The sequence below is a fragment of the Bactrocera tryoni genome, chromosome 5 (assembly GCF_016617805.1).
Source record: "Bactrocera tryoni isolate S06 chromosome 5, CSIRO_BtryS06_freeze2, whole genome shotgun sequence".
In the NCBI taxonomy this organism is placed as follows: Eukaryota; Metazoa; Arthropoda; class Insecta; order Diptera; family Tephritidae; genus Bactrocera; species Bactrocera tryoni.
In genome coordinates, this window is record NC_052503.1 from 49671417 (window position 1) to 49684842 (window position 13426).

The 13426-nt window shown below is 36.8% G+C and overlaps 1 protein-coding gene across 7 annotated transcripts in view; it reads left to right on the top strand.

Annotated features, from left to right (window-relative positions):
* The window catches only part of LOC120777606 (agrin), a 31768-nt gene that overhangs the window by 13830 nt on the left and 4512 nt on the right, over positions 1 to 13426 (top strand). For all 7 annotated transcript variants that reach the window (XM_040109049.1, XM_040109047.1, XM_040109048.1 and 4 more), the window contains exons 3-5: positions 8299 to 8699; positions 8920 to 9554; positions 9658 to 9855. In XM_040109049.1, coding sequence (XP_039964983.1) covers positions 8299 to 8699; positions 8920 to 9554; positions 9658 to 9855 — 1234 coding nt within the window. The remainder of the gene's footprint in view (positions 1 to 8298; positions 8700 to 8919; positions 9555 to 9657; positions 9856 to 13426) is intronic.

Sequence of the window (13426 nt, forward strand, 5' to 3'; positions counted from 1 at the left end):
TTCATTCTCCATTTATCTCTTTATTACTCAAAATAATTATTTTTTCCACTGCTAACATACCGCATTGTAATGCATTGTGAGAGGTCTTCTAAGGCTCTCACTTACGCTGATTGAAATTTTCATGCAGCGTGTATACGAATACTATTGATTGCCATATTCACTCATTCTTCTTTTCAATTTATCAATTTTGAAGAAAGCCATTGCCAATAGCTGTACTTGTGTTCATGAATTATTGATTTGTGAATTTGAGAATCTTTAATTGAATTTTAATTGTTTAGAATTGCTTTATATTCAAAGTTGTCCAAAAAAATATCGAACATTGTGTTCGAAGGCGACAAAAAACGCTGTTGCTCCATATGAGCTAATGACAGCCGCTTTTCTTTATTCAAAGTCACGGTGTCTTCTAGTATCTTTGTATGTAGTATGTGTATTTCATTTTACGCCACTTTGCTCTGCTCCAATTCAACTGCACAGCAATTATACGGAGAAATTTTATTAACGTGCTGCAAGATCATATCGTAAAAATATGAATATAAATATGTATATGAACACAAATGTGTGTATGTACATATATGTATGTATTTGGGACACATAGGAATGTACAACACATACATGTCTACACAAGTGGTATTGCGGTACGTTAGATCCCCTAGTAAGAAAAGGTATACATATTACCGACTTTTGAATTTCATATTGATGTCGATATTAATTATTTTTTGCTTCCTATTCTCTTTTTTTGTAGTATCATATCCACATTATTTACACTTATTTCTCAAAAGCCTCAGATATGTATGCTGGAACACACACCTGCATATTACTGCATAATCTTGAACTGTTACATTTCCACTCTGCTCTTTCCTTCTGCTTTACATCGCAGTTTTCCAAAGGCATCTCCATAGTCACTTAAAAATTACCTTTCACTTTTTTATATCAAAGTTCCTACAATAAAACCTAATTTAGGTCGTAACGTTAACGAAATACAATATTATAAGTGCCCAATAAGATTTTTTCTACATTCTGGAAGAAACTTTAACGATGTATGTACATACATATATGCCAGAAGGCTACTTCTAAGCCATAAGTGCTATATAAACATGGAAGTGCATCTTCACTAGTATTTAACTGATTTGCGCTTTTTATTTACCTATATAACGGATGATCCAAGTGGATATACTTTTCAATAGTCTTTTTTGACAGATCACACGTGAGTCGTGTCCAGCTGTCATGTTATTTTTGTTTAGTATACTTTGGCATTTCATCATGGAAAGACTTACGCTTGAATCGTGCAACGATTTTACGAGAACTCAAGTTCTCGAAAGAATGTGGTTCGCGCGCTTTGCTCCACTTGTGGTCAACTTAATCGGCCTACTGAGCGTACTATTCGCAACACCGTCACCCATTCCGAGACCCATCATTCATTATTAGATAATATTCGACCAAATAGACTACGTCCAGCACGCAGTGAAGAAAATATAGCAGCCATAGCTGAGAGTGTACGGTTTCTTGTGGGGATATCTACAGTTTATACAGACCATCCCGCTTCGATTCAGGTCTTGGAGCAAAACATTTCGCTTGTCTTTGCCGAAATGCTCGAACAAGTCATCGAAAATTGACATTTGAAAAAAGATAATCTTCAAAAAATAAATGCCAAAGAATGTTATTTCGAATGATAATAAATATTTCCCAATAAATTGCAGTTTCTGTGTTATTTCTTTATAAAAGTAAAGAGTCTCGAAATGGAACATTTTTTTGTTTCTGTTCCGCTGCGTAAATGTACAGAGAAGATGGCTTTTTAACTCGTGAACACGCCACGTATAACTGGCCGTGTGAAAAACATGGCATTTCCAGATTTATGCCACACATTTCTAGCGACTATCCTTGTGTCTTGTTGATTGTCATCGCAAATCCAATTTTCACTGGAAACTGAGGATTGCAAAACATAATAATGGCAGATCTAAATTTGAAACACAAATAATGCGGCGGCATTCCAAGCCTCTCCAAAGATTTTAGAAATTCCATTGTATAATTCACGGCGTCGTCTTCATTGTCAAGACATTCGATCGATTTTTAAGAGCGCAAGTCTCCTGGCATTTGACTTTGAATGTTCCAGTTTAAGTCAACAACATCGGTATTTTTGACAGCTAAAATTGCGCGTGCACCGGGCGCAACGTCTTGGGGGCGGCAAAACGATCTTCGCTATTTTTTAAAACTCCAATTCCGGCAAAAATTCCTGAAAATTGTGTCAAAAGTGTACAAGATATAGGGCGAAAATGGTTTTTTTTATGGTTTTAATAAGATGTCTTATAAATTTACTATCAATTTCTCCAAAACCGTATTGTGAGAATTTTGGAACTTTAGAATTTGCGTGGCCTTCCTAAATTTTATATACTTAATATCGAAGATATTTAGGTAGGTAGATAAAGGGGGGCGGCAGAACATCCTTGGCCCCGGGCGCCTGAAGTTGTAGCTACGCCACTGATCCTAATGCATTACTTGAGAACACAGCTGAATGTCCATCTACTGGTTGGCTTTGTTTTCTGTGTAAACATTTCATCGACGATGCATTCTATGTATAATATCAAGGCATTTCCGAATAGAGCAATTTTCTCGCAAACGGATCACTGACGCAACTCGAGAAAATACTCGTTAATGTCAAATTTGTTGCTGGCGGTATTTCCGTTGGCTGTACAGTATTCTCTGGGTTGAAATATATTCTTTGGCCTTCTCCAAATGCAAAAGTAAATATCCTAAAAAGCGCTTGCTTATCTCATCTCGTTGAAGGCCAATAACCGCCATGTTGCTTTCTTTGATGACGTACTTGCAAACGTATTTGATCGATTTCACCAAACAGCAATACTCAACATTGATATGAGTTATAAATGTGAATTAGACAATAGTGGCGAATATGGTACGTCCATGTGTTGTCGACTTCGATATTCATTCCTCTAAGTTGAATGCCAAATGTTCTGCCATTGTCGTCTGGTAAGCTACGCCGATAGAGTGGATATCCATCATTTCCAGTTTGCGTTTCCGAAAGAAAAGCACGTGGATAGTGTTTCGTGCATTTATTGTCAGACATACAAACCGAAGTGGGATTGTGATGTCCGCAAGGTCCATGAATCATATTAGTTTTCATCACTTTTATAATACTGGATCTTTCTCTGCATCAGGAATTTCCGCAGAAATGATTTCATCAATTTGATCTGGTGTAATCACCAACCACCATCCAAAGAAGAATGTGCGCGTGCGGTAAACCTCTTTTTTGCAACTCAGCAGAGTACATGCAGCATCTAACAGCACCATATTCATATACCATACGTTGCTCAAGATAAAGTCAATTTTATATTATAGATAACGAATTGGCCGTTTTTTGTAAAAATGCGTTTTTCTCTTCAAGTTGTTCCAAAAGAGTGAAAACTAAAATTAAAAACTTCATCTCCACGTTACCTGTGAAAAACAACTATCTAACGAATAGACCTTGAGTTATCGATATCGGATAATACAGAAGCAACTTAAGAAGCGTCCCACAATTCTCATTTTTCGAGACACATTGGAGAATTGCTGCCAATGTCGTATTTTTTTTTAAACATTTCTTCCTAAAAATTTTACGTATCATTCTTCAAATGTTTTACTTTAATATAATACTAGTCTAAACCCGCGGCTCCGCTCGCTCCTTTTTGTCGTGATAACAATATAATAGAGCAGTTAAATTGACAATCTACATTTTTTATTGACATCGTAAATCACTTAAGGAATAGTATATACATAAATATGTATGATGTAACAACATCTTCACAGTCTCTGCATCTGCATCGTATATCATTACATACATACATACTTGTATATGCTACTTTCTATAGCGAATAACAGTGCAGGAGCAAAGTAGAAGAGGGTCTCACGCCCTATATTTAATCATATGGTAATGTATTGTTTAACATTCATCGAATGTAATTGCAAAATCGACGGCTAAAACCCAGACACTACTCGTAAGAAAACACAGACTTGATCGTTGCTTTTAAATATTGCATTGTTCTGTGCAAGGCTTCAGAACTACTAAGTGCTTTCCAAAGTAAACAGGACTTAAAAAAAAAACAGAACAAATGTTTTTTCGGCAAAATCAATTTATTTTATTCAAAATAATCTCCTTCTGCTTCAATATAGCTTTTTGCACGGTCCAAAAGCATGTCGAACGAGTGTTTCAGCTCGTTGGCCGGTATGGCCGCCAGTATGCCGGTGTAAGCCTTTTGAATGTCTTCTACGTTTGCATAACGCTTTCCTTTCAGGAGCAAACGCATTTTTCCGAAAAGGAAGAAGTCGCACGGTGCCATAGAGGAGTACGAGGAGTGGTTAATGGTTAAAATTGATGATGGAATAAATTGATTTTTGGTCAAATAATCGGTCACAATGCTGTCCTTCGAATGTTGGATTCTGAAAAATTTTTGGTCGTCAGTCAGTTTGTGCGGAACAAACCGTGCACACATCTTTCGTAAGCCCAAATGTTCGGTCAAAATGCGATAAATCCATGTTTTGGAGATGTTCAATTCCATTTCCATGAATTTCAATGATGATTTCGGCAGATTTTTGATGAATCACTTCACTTACAGTTTCGATGGAATTTCCGGTGATCACGGATTTTGACAGGTTCAGCCGTTCTTCTTCTTCTTAATTGTCCTAGACACCGCTTACGCGATGATAGCCGAGTTAACAACAGCGCGCCAGTCGCTTCTTCTTTTTGCTACGTGGCGCCAATTGGATATTCCAAGCGTAGCCAGGTCCTTCTCCACCTGGTCCTTCCAACGGAGTGAAGGTCTTCCTCTGCTTCCCCCGGCAGGTACTGCGTCGAATACGTTCAGAGCTGGAGTGTTTTCATCCATTCGGACAACATGACCTAACCAGCGTAGCCGCTTTTTTTAATTCGCTGAACTATGTCAATGTCGTCATATATCTCGTACAGCTCTTCGTTCCATCGAATGCGATATTCGCCGTGGCCAATGCGCAAAGGACCATAAATCTTTCGCAGAATTTTTCTCTCGAAAACTCGTAACGTCGACTCATCGGTTGTTGTCATCGCCCAAGCCTCTGCACCATATAGCAGGACGGGAATTATGAGCGACTTATATAGTTTAGCTTTTGTTCGTCGAGGGAGGACTTTACTTTTCAATTGCCTACTCAGTCCAAAGTAGCACCTGTTGGCAAGAGCAATCCTGCGTTGGATTTCCAGGCTGACATTGTTGGTGGCGTTAATGCTGGTTCCTAAATAGACGAAATTATCTACAACTTCAAAGTTATGACTGTCAACAGTGACGTGAGAGCCAAATTGCGAGTGCGACGTCTGTTTGTTTGATGACAGCAGATATTTCGTTTTGCCCTCGTTCTCTGCCAGACCCATTTTCTGTGCTTCCTTGTCCAGCCTGGAGAAAGCAGAACTAACGGCGCGGGTGTTGAGTCCGATGGTATCAATATCATCAATCGTTCTTGAGTTATAAATATAGACGTAAATTGCGAAATCGAGGGTGATTTTGCAAAAAACGCCACTGTTAGGAACTTTTTCAGGGCTAAAAGAATACCCGTGCAAATTTTCTCGTCTTTCTGTGCTGTGATTCGGGCGTAATGCGCGTTTCATTTCTATATACATATAAGATTTTTTTAAATAAAGAGATTTTAACTTTTTGTCATAAAAATTCTCAAAAACATGTCTATTTTTGCATGAAGTATTCATACTCTCCTCTTAAACCAAATTTGGTTTAATTTCTTGTTGTTTTAAATTGACATCTTCTAGCGACAGAAGAAACGACTGGCACGCTGCTATGGACACGGTTAAAATCATTTAAAAAGTTCCTCTTTTAGAGAAAATTAGCGAGTTGCAAAATTGCTCTCTTATAAATAATTCCTTTGGTATCAAATGTTGTATCTTAAAAACAAGAGATATGTTAATAAATTAGTAAATTAGCCTTAAGTCTGGTGGGTGAAACTGAAAAATATTTAAACATCTACTGTAGTCATTGTATAATAATTTTTCTGTTAATTTTAAACATCAATAAAGACAGTAACAAAAGCTATTTGCAGCAGTACTGCCCGCGCAGTTAATAGCTGTAATCTTTATGTTGAGTTAATGGAAAACTTTTGTTGTATTTTTGATATTTATTATACAATAGAAATTTTTCGTAAAATCACTTCGCATTCAATGCACAAAGTCATCATCTGCAACGCCAACTCGTTCTGCTTATCTCCCAAACAACCGCTACTTTTGCACACAGGCATACGAAATAATTAAAAACCTGGTAACACTTTGAGCATACCGAAGAGGAGAGTTATGGTGCAAGCAGCTCGCTTGACTAGCAAATTATACGTTTTATTAGTTAGCCGGTTCATTGCTCGCAGCAATGATAGTGAAATTTCCACCAAAGTTTCGCAGTAAAATAAGTAGTAAAATTGCATACTTTTACTTTTAGATGTGTCGTAAGTTTTTTATGGCTAATTCGTTTATGATATTTCAAAAATTAACAAATGCAAAACATTTTTGCTGATACTGGCGTGGTACCTGATACTTTATATGAAAATGCGTACATGTATTCGAATATTTTTACTCACTACTTTCTAAAATTTTTTAAATCCAAAATTATAACAATAAATTTAAGCGAATATGCCGAAAAATAAAAATGCTATTTAATTCGTTGATTTCAATTAATGACATTTAATTAAAATTCTATTATGATTTGAAAAAAAAAGGTTGTCTTTATACCCTGAACAGGTTATATTAAGTTTGCCACGAAATTTCCACCGATCCCAGGAAATATTTACATATGTGTACATATGTACATACAAGTATATAAATGATCAGCGTGACGAGCTGAGTCTATTTAGCCATGTCCTTCTGTTTGTCAATAAACGGTGAACCATTTCGCGGCTTCCTACTTTTTTAAAGAAAAAATCACAGAAACTTCAAATATAATGGGGAATGTTTATTATCACTCGAAATGACATTCTTTGGCATGTACTTTTTGAAGATTATCTCTTTCAAATGTAGGCTGCGGCCAGATGGTCCATCCGTTGAGTCCAATTTTCGATGACTAGTTCGGGTATTTTGACTGATAACTGGCAAATGACACGCGTGATATTTTGCTCAAAGGCCTGAATCTAAGTGGGATTGTCTGCATAGACTTTAGAGTTTACATATCTCCACATGAAAAAGTCTAAAGGTGTGATATTGTACGATTTTGGTGGCCAATGGACCGCGCCAAAACGTGAAATTATCTGCTTACCGAAGTGTTTTCTCAATAAATCCATTGATTGATGCGTTGTATGGGAAGTGGTGCCGTCTTGCTGAAATGTCGCCGTGATCACGAGCTTCAATTTCGTGCACCAAATAGTCGGTTATCACCAGTATCATTTTTGAAGAAATATGAACCAATGATTCCATCGGCACACAAACCACATCAAACCGCTGTTTTTTCTGGATGAAATGGCAGCTCTTGAATATTTTCTTTACTTGTTTACATACCCACAGAGCCAAAAATGGACATCATCGCTGAACAAAATTTGCCTCGAAAACGTCGGAATTTCTTGAAACTTTTCAAGAGCATATGGAGCGAAGCGAAGTCGCTTGGAAAGTCGAGCGGCTACAGTTCTTGCGCAAGCTGTATTTTGTATGCGTTCAATTTAAGATCTCGTTCCATACGTCAGAGAACGTGAATTTTCGTAATAAAGTTGAACGATTCAAGCGTAAGTCTTTCCATGATGAAATGCCAAACAATACTGAACAAAAATATCATGATAACTTGACACGACTCACGAGTGAGCTGTCAAAAATAGGCTATATAATATAGTAGCTCTACTTGAATCACCCTTTATATGGTATACGCGAAACAGTTATTCAGTTTTTGTGGTATCAATTTGATATTTTGCGTACATCAATTTTTTATTTTAGATTAGAATGAATATTTTCAAAACGGAGAATTCGCATTAGCGGAAAATGTTCTACGGATCAGTTTGAATGGTTTCGACCCAGCGATTTTTAAGACAAAGTTTAGTCCTTAGGGATTATAAAAATGTGTTTTTCGGTGACCGAATGAAAATTAAAACAGATGTGCATTTTGTTATATATATACCATTTTCGAAATCGGACTACTATAACATATACCTCACATATAACCGAAGTATTCGAAGTGAAGGCTTTTTCGTGTTTTTTGATTTGTTTACATATAATTTCTTCTAGTTTCGCTTAAGTATAAAAGTAATGTATATACCTCTCTTATATCTTTATAATTATAATAATTTAGTGCACATTTCTTCTTTCAGAAGCAGCCACAGACTCACCGATTAAGTTCATTAAATTGCCAGCTCAAGCACCAGTAATCCACTATACCCAGAGCAAAGATGATTCGCCGATAATCAATTATCGTAATAGTAAGGACCATACTCCATCTGATATCATTGAAAACGAAACATCGACGCCGATTCTTAGCCGTGCTGCTTTGCTTTATTCCGAGTACATGAACGCAGCTATGAATACAATGAGTTTGGACGAGGATGCAGTGCAAAGGCAGCAACGAGGCAATGCCAACTCCTGCCCTAGATCGTGCCCGCCAAGCACAACTGTGGGCGCTGTACCGGTTTGCGCCTCTGATGGTTTAATTTATGCGAATCTCTGCGAAATGAAGAAAAAGACTTGCTCTCGAAATGGGTCAAACACAGTGAAGGTAAGACCATTGTGTACAAGCATATGAGAATGTACAATGAAAATAAATCCATATTTAGTTTCTTTTTTATCTTGTAAATTGGTAATTTCAGTGTATTAGTACACACACCAAAGCCGATAGTAAGATCAAGGGCAGATATGAAAACATAAAATTCTTTTTCACTTCTCAAACCTTTGCATGTAAATATTTACTGAAATGTAGGTTTTGTACAAATTTACAGGCAGTTAAAGACAGCTGTGAACGCGCGCGGGGTTCCGAATGCAAGCATCGGTGTCCTACAGAGAAAGACCCAGTTTGCGGCACTGATGGCCATACTTACTTGAATCGCTGTATGTTGCGCGTGCAAGCGTGTCGTGTTGGTTTGGCTGCGGTTAGCATGTCGCATGTGGGCGCCTGCAGTAACATCAGTGCCATACGTGAATCTTGTCCAGTGGATTGTAAAAGTGCTCCCAAAGACGGTCCTATCTGCGCCTCCGATGGCAATGTATACAATTCGACATGCGAGATGAAATTGCTGACGTGCAGCCAAGGTGTAGTGAAGACCAGTCGGAAGCACTGCCAATCGACGCGCATGTGCCGTGAGTCTTGCTGGCGTGTTGCGCGGCCCACCTGCGGTTCTGATGGGCGTTTGTACGCCAGCCCCTGCAAGATGCGAGCATACAACTGTGGCAAGCATATTTTCGAAGTACCGCTAGCATTTTGCATGTCTCAAGAGCGAAATACAAATGGCAGCAAATCAGCGGATAACTGTCCCACCGAATGTCCTCCTACCTCGGACGCGCCATCACAATATGTCTGCGGAAGCGATGGCAATATTTATTCATCGCTTTGTGAATTGAAAATGTTAAACTGTGGGTAAGTAGGCGGTAATTGGTTCATTGTGCTGCACATAAGACAAGCAATGAAAATAATGTCGATAATTTCTCTCGTGTTTTTTAATGTTTCTTATTTCTTGTAGTCCTCAACGAAAATCTATACAGAAAATGAGCATGGACAAGTGTAAAACCCGTTTGAATCGATGCAAACAGCTGCCGCCTTGCAAAGACTTTAATAATTTATTCGGATCCATATTTTCCTCAAATCGCAATGACAAACTCTGTGGCAGTGATGCAAAAACCTACAACAATGAATGTGAGCTTGCGCATGCAACGTGCTTGTAAGTCTAAATGACATAAATTTGTATCTGTACTGAATATTCAATCTACATATATGTACATATACTTATATAAAAGAAAGTGACGTTAGTTACTAGGCTTATAACTGGAAAACGCCTGGACCGATTTCGGTGATTAGCACCAATTCGGACAGGCCTCCGCCCAAACAAGGAGAATACTTAAGAAAATTCTGGAAAATTTTCCGAAAAAAAAAATTATGAAGAAAATCAATTTTCAAATACGATTTTAAAAAGGAAATAAAAACGAGCATGATTTTAAATGCTGGCGCATAACTCAAAAACGCCTGGACCAATTTTGCCAATTCTTTTTTTAAAATGTTCGTTGAGGCTCAAGGATGGTTTTTATGGCGAAAAAAATTTGAATAATTGCCGAAAAACCCCTAAAAAGAGCCCTTTTCTTTTTCCCATACAAACGAATGAATGCTGTTAGTAACGCTAATGCTCGAGAACAGCTGAACAAATCTTGATGAAATTGATCAGAGATTATTCGCTGTGGATCGAGGAAAGTTTAGAAATAAAAAAAACTGTATGCTTTTCGTGAGGAAAAGTCGGAAAGTTGGACAATTCCAAAAAAATAACCTTTTTTCATACAAAATTTTTTTTACAACTTTTTTCCTTTTGTTTTTCAATTGTCAAATTTGTCGTTTGCTTTCTTTATTCCGGTTATTCAAAAAAAAATTATTGAAATTTATTCCGTGAAAACGTTATGTGTGTTTCACACAAAGTGCTCAATTACAGATTGAAATTTGTTACGATGCCACGAAGAGGTCGCGTTCGTTTTGGCATCAGCATAAGTATGTATATTGACAGCCCATGGCACATGACCGAGTATTCCCAGGATGCGATGACATACGAATGAAATTATGGATCGCGGGCAATCAGCAAGCGATCGCCACGATGTCAGAGGACAACTTTTCAAACAACAGTTGCGATGTTTTGTAAACTTTATCTTAAAGCAAAAAGTATTGGCACAGCAAGATACCTTGACTTTACCACTTATAAAATAAATTTTGAATAAAAACAAAATTCTTTAGTTAGGACGAGTAATTATCAAATATATTTCCTTTAATTCATTTAATTATCTCTTATATTTATTTAATAGTAATTATAAAAAGAAAAAAGTGCTAATTTTAGCGAAACAAAGGTATTGGCACACTCCATATAAATACAAAAAAAAACAATAACAAAGCAGTAAACTATATATAAAATTAATATTTTGTGGCCAAGCCCTTTTGCTTGATGACTGCTTCCAGCCGGTTTGGCATTGATGAAACTAATTTTTGTGGCGTTTCTGTGCCAATATTCTGCCATTCCTCCATTAGTGCCACCTTCAACTCAGCTTTTGTTGATATTGTTCGCTTCTTAACGCGCCTATCTACCTCTTCCCACAAATGTTCTATTGGGTTAAGATCGGGAGATTGAGGGGGATGTGGTAATGTATGTTTTATGTGATGTGCCAGCCACATGTGTACATCATAAGCGGTATGCTTCGGATCATTATCGTGTTGAAATGTGAATGACTCTGGCAATTTCAATTTTTCGGCACTTTTTTTTACATTTCTCTTCAGAATTTCCATATAATATTTCTTGTATGTATGTATATAAAAGAAAGTTGTGTTAGTTACACCATTTATAACAACCTATTTGACTGAAAATTGGTGGAGAAGTAGCTTTGAACCACGGTAAGGACATAGAATACTTCTTATCTCATTATGTCAAAATTTAATACAACTCACAAATACAAAATTTATATTTCAAATAATAAGCATTTGTTCAAAATTCATGTTTGTAGGAATCATTTGAATATATGCGTACAATTTTAAACAGATTCTTCCTCAAAAATAGTACAGTTGCTAAGTATATCTAATAGTAGAAAAGAACTGCAACCAAATAAGTGCAATGGATTATGGGTCAGTAATCAGTCGTTAAGTGTGTATTATACCACGTGCATCCCAAAAAACTGATGTCATAACCTTTCCATCCGACTTTTTCGTCTTTCCACGTCTGAGAACCGGTTAATCATGTGCAGTTCACTAGAATGACAGTCGATTGGACTGCTATATCTTATTAACTAATAGTTATAATCCGACTAATAGAAATCATATAGATGGTAGTAGTAGTATTATCTATATATCAGCCACTGTGAAGCGTGGACGGTCCTCTAGTAATTTATAAAAATCGCTTATTGACCAATCTTCTTTTTGAAACCGAAATTAATTTTGTAGTCACGAACCACCTCCTTTTTGCTTAGAAATGTGTGCATACCCACATCCTTAACAAATACTATGTATGGGTCGACCTGAAACAAAATTTTACCACTTTTTACCGTTGTCATTTCTATGGCAACCAAGTTCAGACAGGAAGAAATATTTTAACGAATTTTAAAGTTGTAACAACAACTTTATTTCTTCGTTCCCCTCAGGAGAAGCTAAATAACATTATAAATGTATTCATGAAAAGCCTCAGCCGATATATTTCGATTAGTGAAACGAATTAATTTTAACATTTCCCGACATCCTTAATTTGAATTAAAATTCGTGGGACTTGGCACTCTATTTCAATAGTATATTACCGCCCATAACATTATTCAATATCAACCCAACCGTAGCATGCAAGGTCAATTATTACACCCTCCCCATAATAAATGTCTAACAACTAACAATTAACTTTATCACGTTATGTATAATCCACCAATCCATACTAATATAAATGTGAACGCATGTTTGTTTGTCACGTTTTCACGCTGAACCACGTAACCGATCATCATGAAATTTTGTACACCGATGTACTACTTGTATATGTAGTACATATCCAATAAGAGCGATATGATTTCTTTTCAAAAAAAAAAAAACAAAAAAAAATTTGGTTAAGGAAGTGTTTCTTTATTAAATGAGAAGTGCAATCGATACAATTAAGTTCTGAATATAACATCATTCTTCAAATGGCTTCCACGACTTCTTTTACAGGAACGAATTCGATGAACTCAATTTTCGAGCACTTTTTCCACTAAATCAAGTCATACGTTATAGCACGTTCAAAACCAATGACTTCAAATAATTCCACAATAAGTAGTCTAATGGTGTTAAATCACAATTTCGTGGAGGCCATTCAATGCCACAATTACTTGAAATAACCGAATCTGGCACGTAGCCTCGCCTTGTTGGAACCAGATATTGTCAAGATTAACTTCTACCAATTGCGGCCATAAAAACTTGGTTATCATCGATCTATACCTCTGACCATTGACAGTGACGGTGTAACCAGCTTCATTTCCAAAAAAGTACGGATCAATGATCCAACTGAGTACCAGAATCGTCAGTATTGCTTAATTACTGCAACACTCAGATGAAAGTCGGAAAGATCGGAAAACATAATTTTCTTACAAACATCGTTGTCGTTTTTAAGGCAAAATCAGCAAAGTCACGACGTTTTCGGTGGTCCAATGGTTTCTATTCTTGAAGGAGAACAATTTTATACGGATACAAGCCCGATTATTTTCTCAAAATACGCCGAGTTGTGGTTTGCGACAGCCCCATTTCTTGAAAACGTCTTG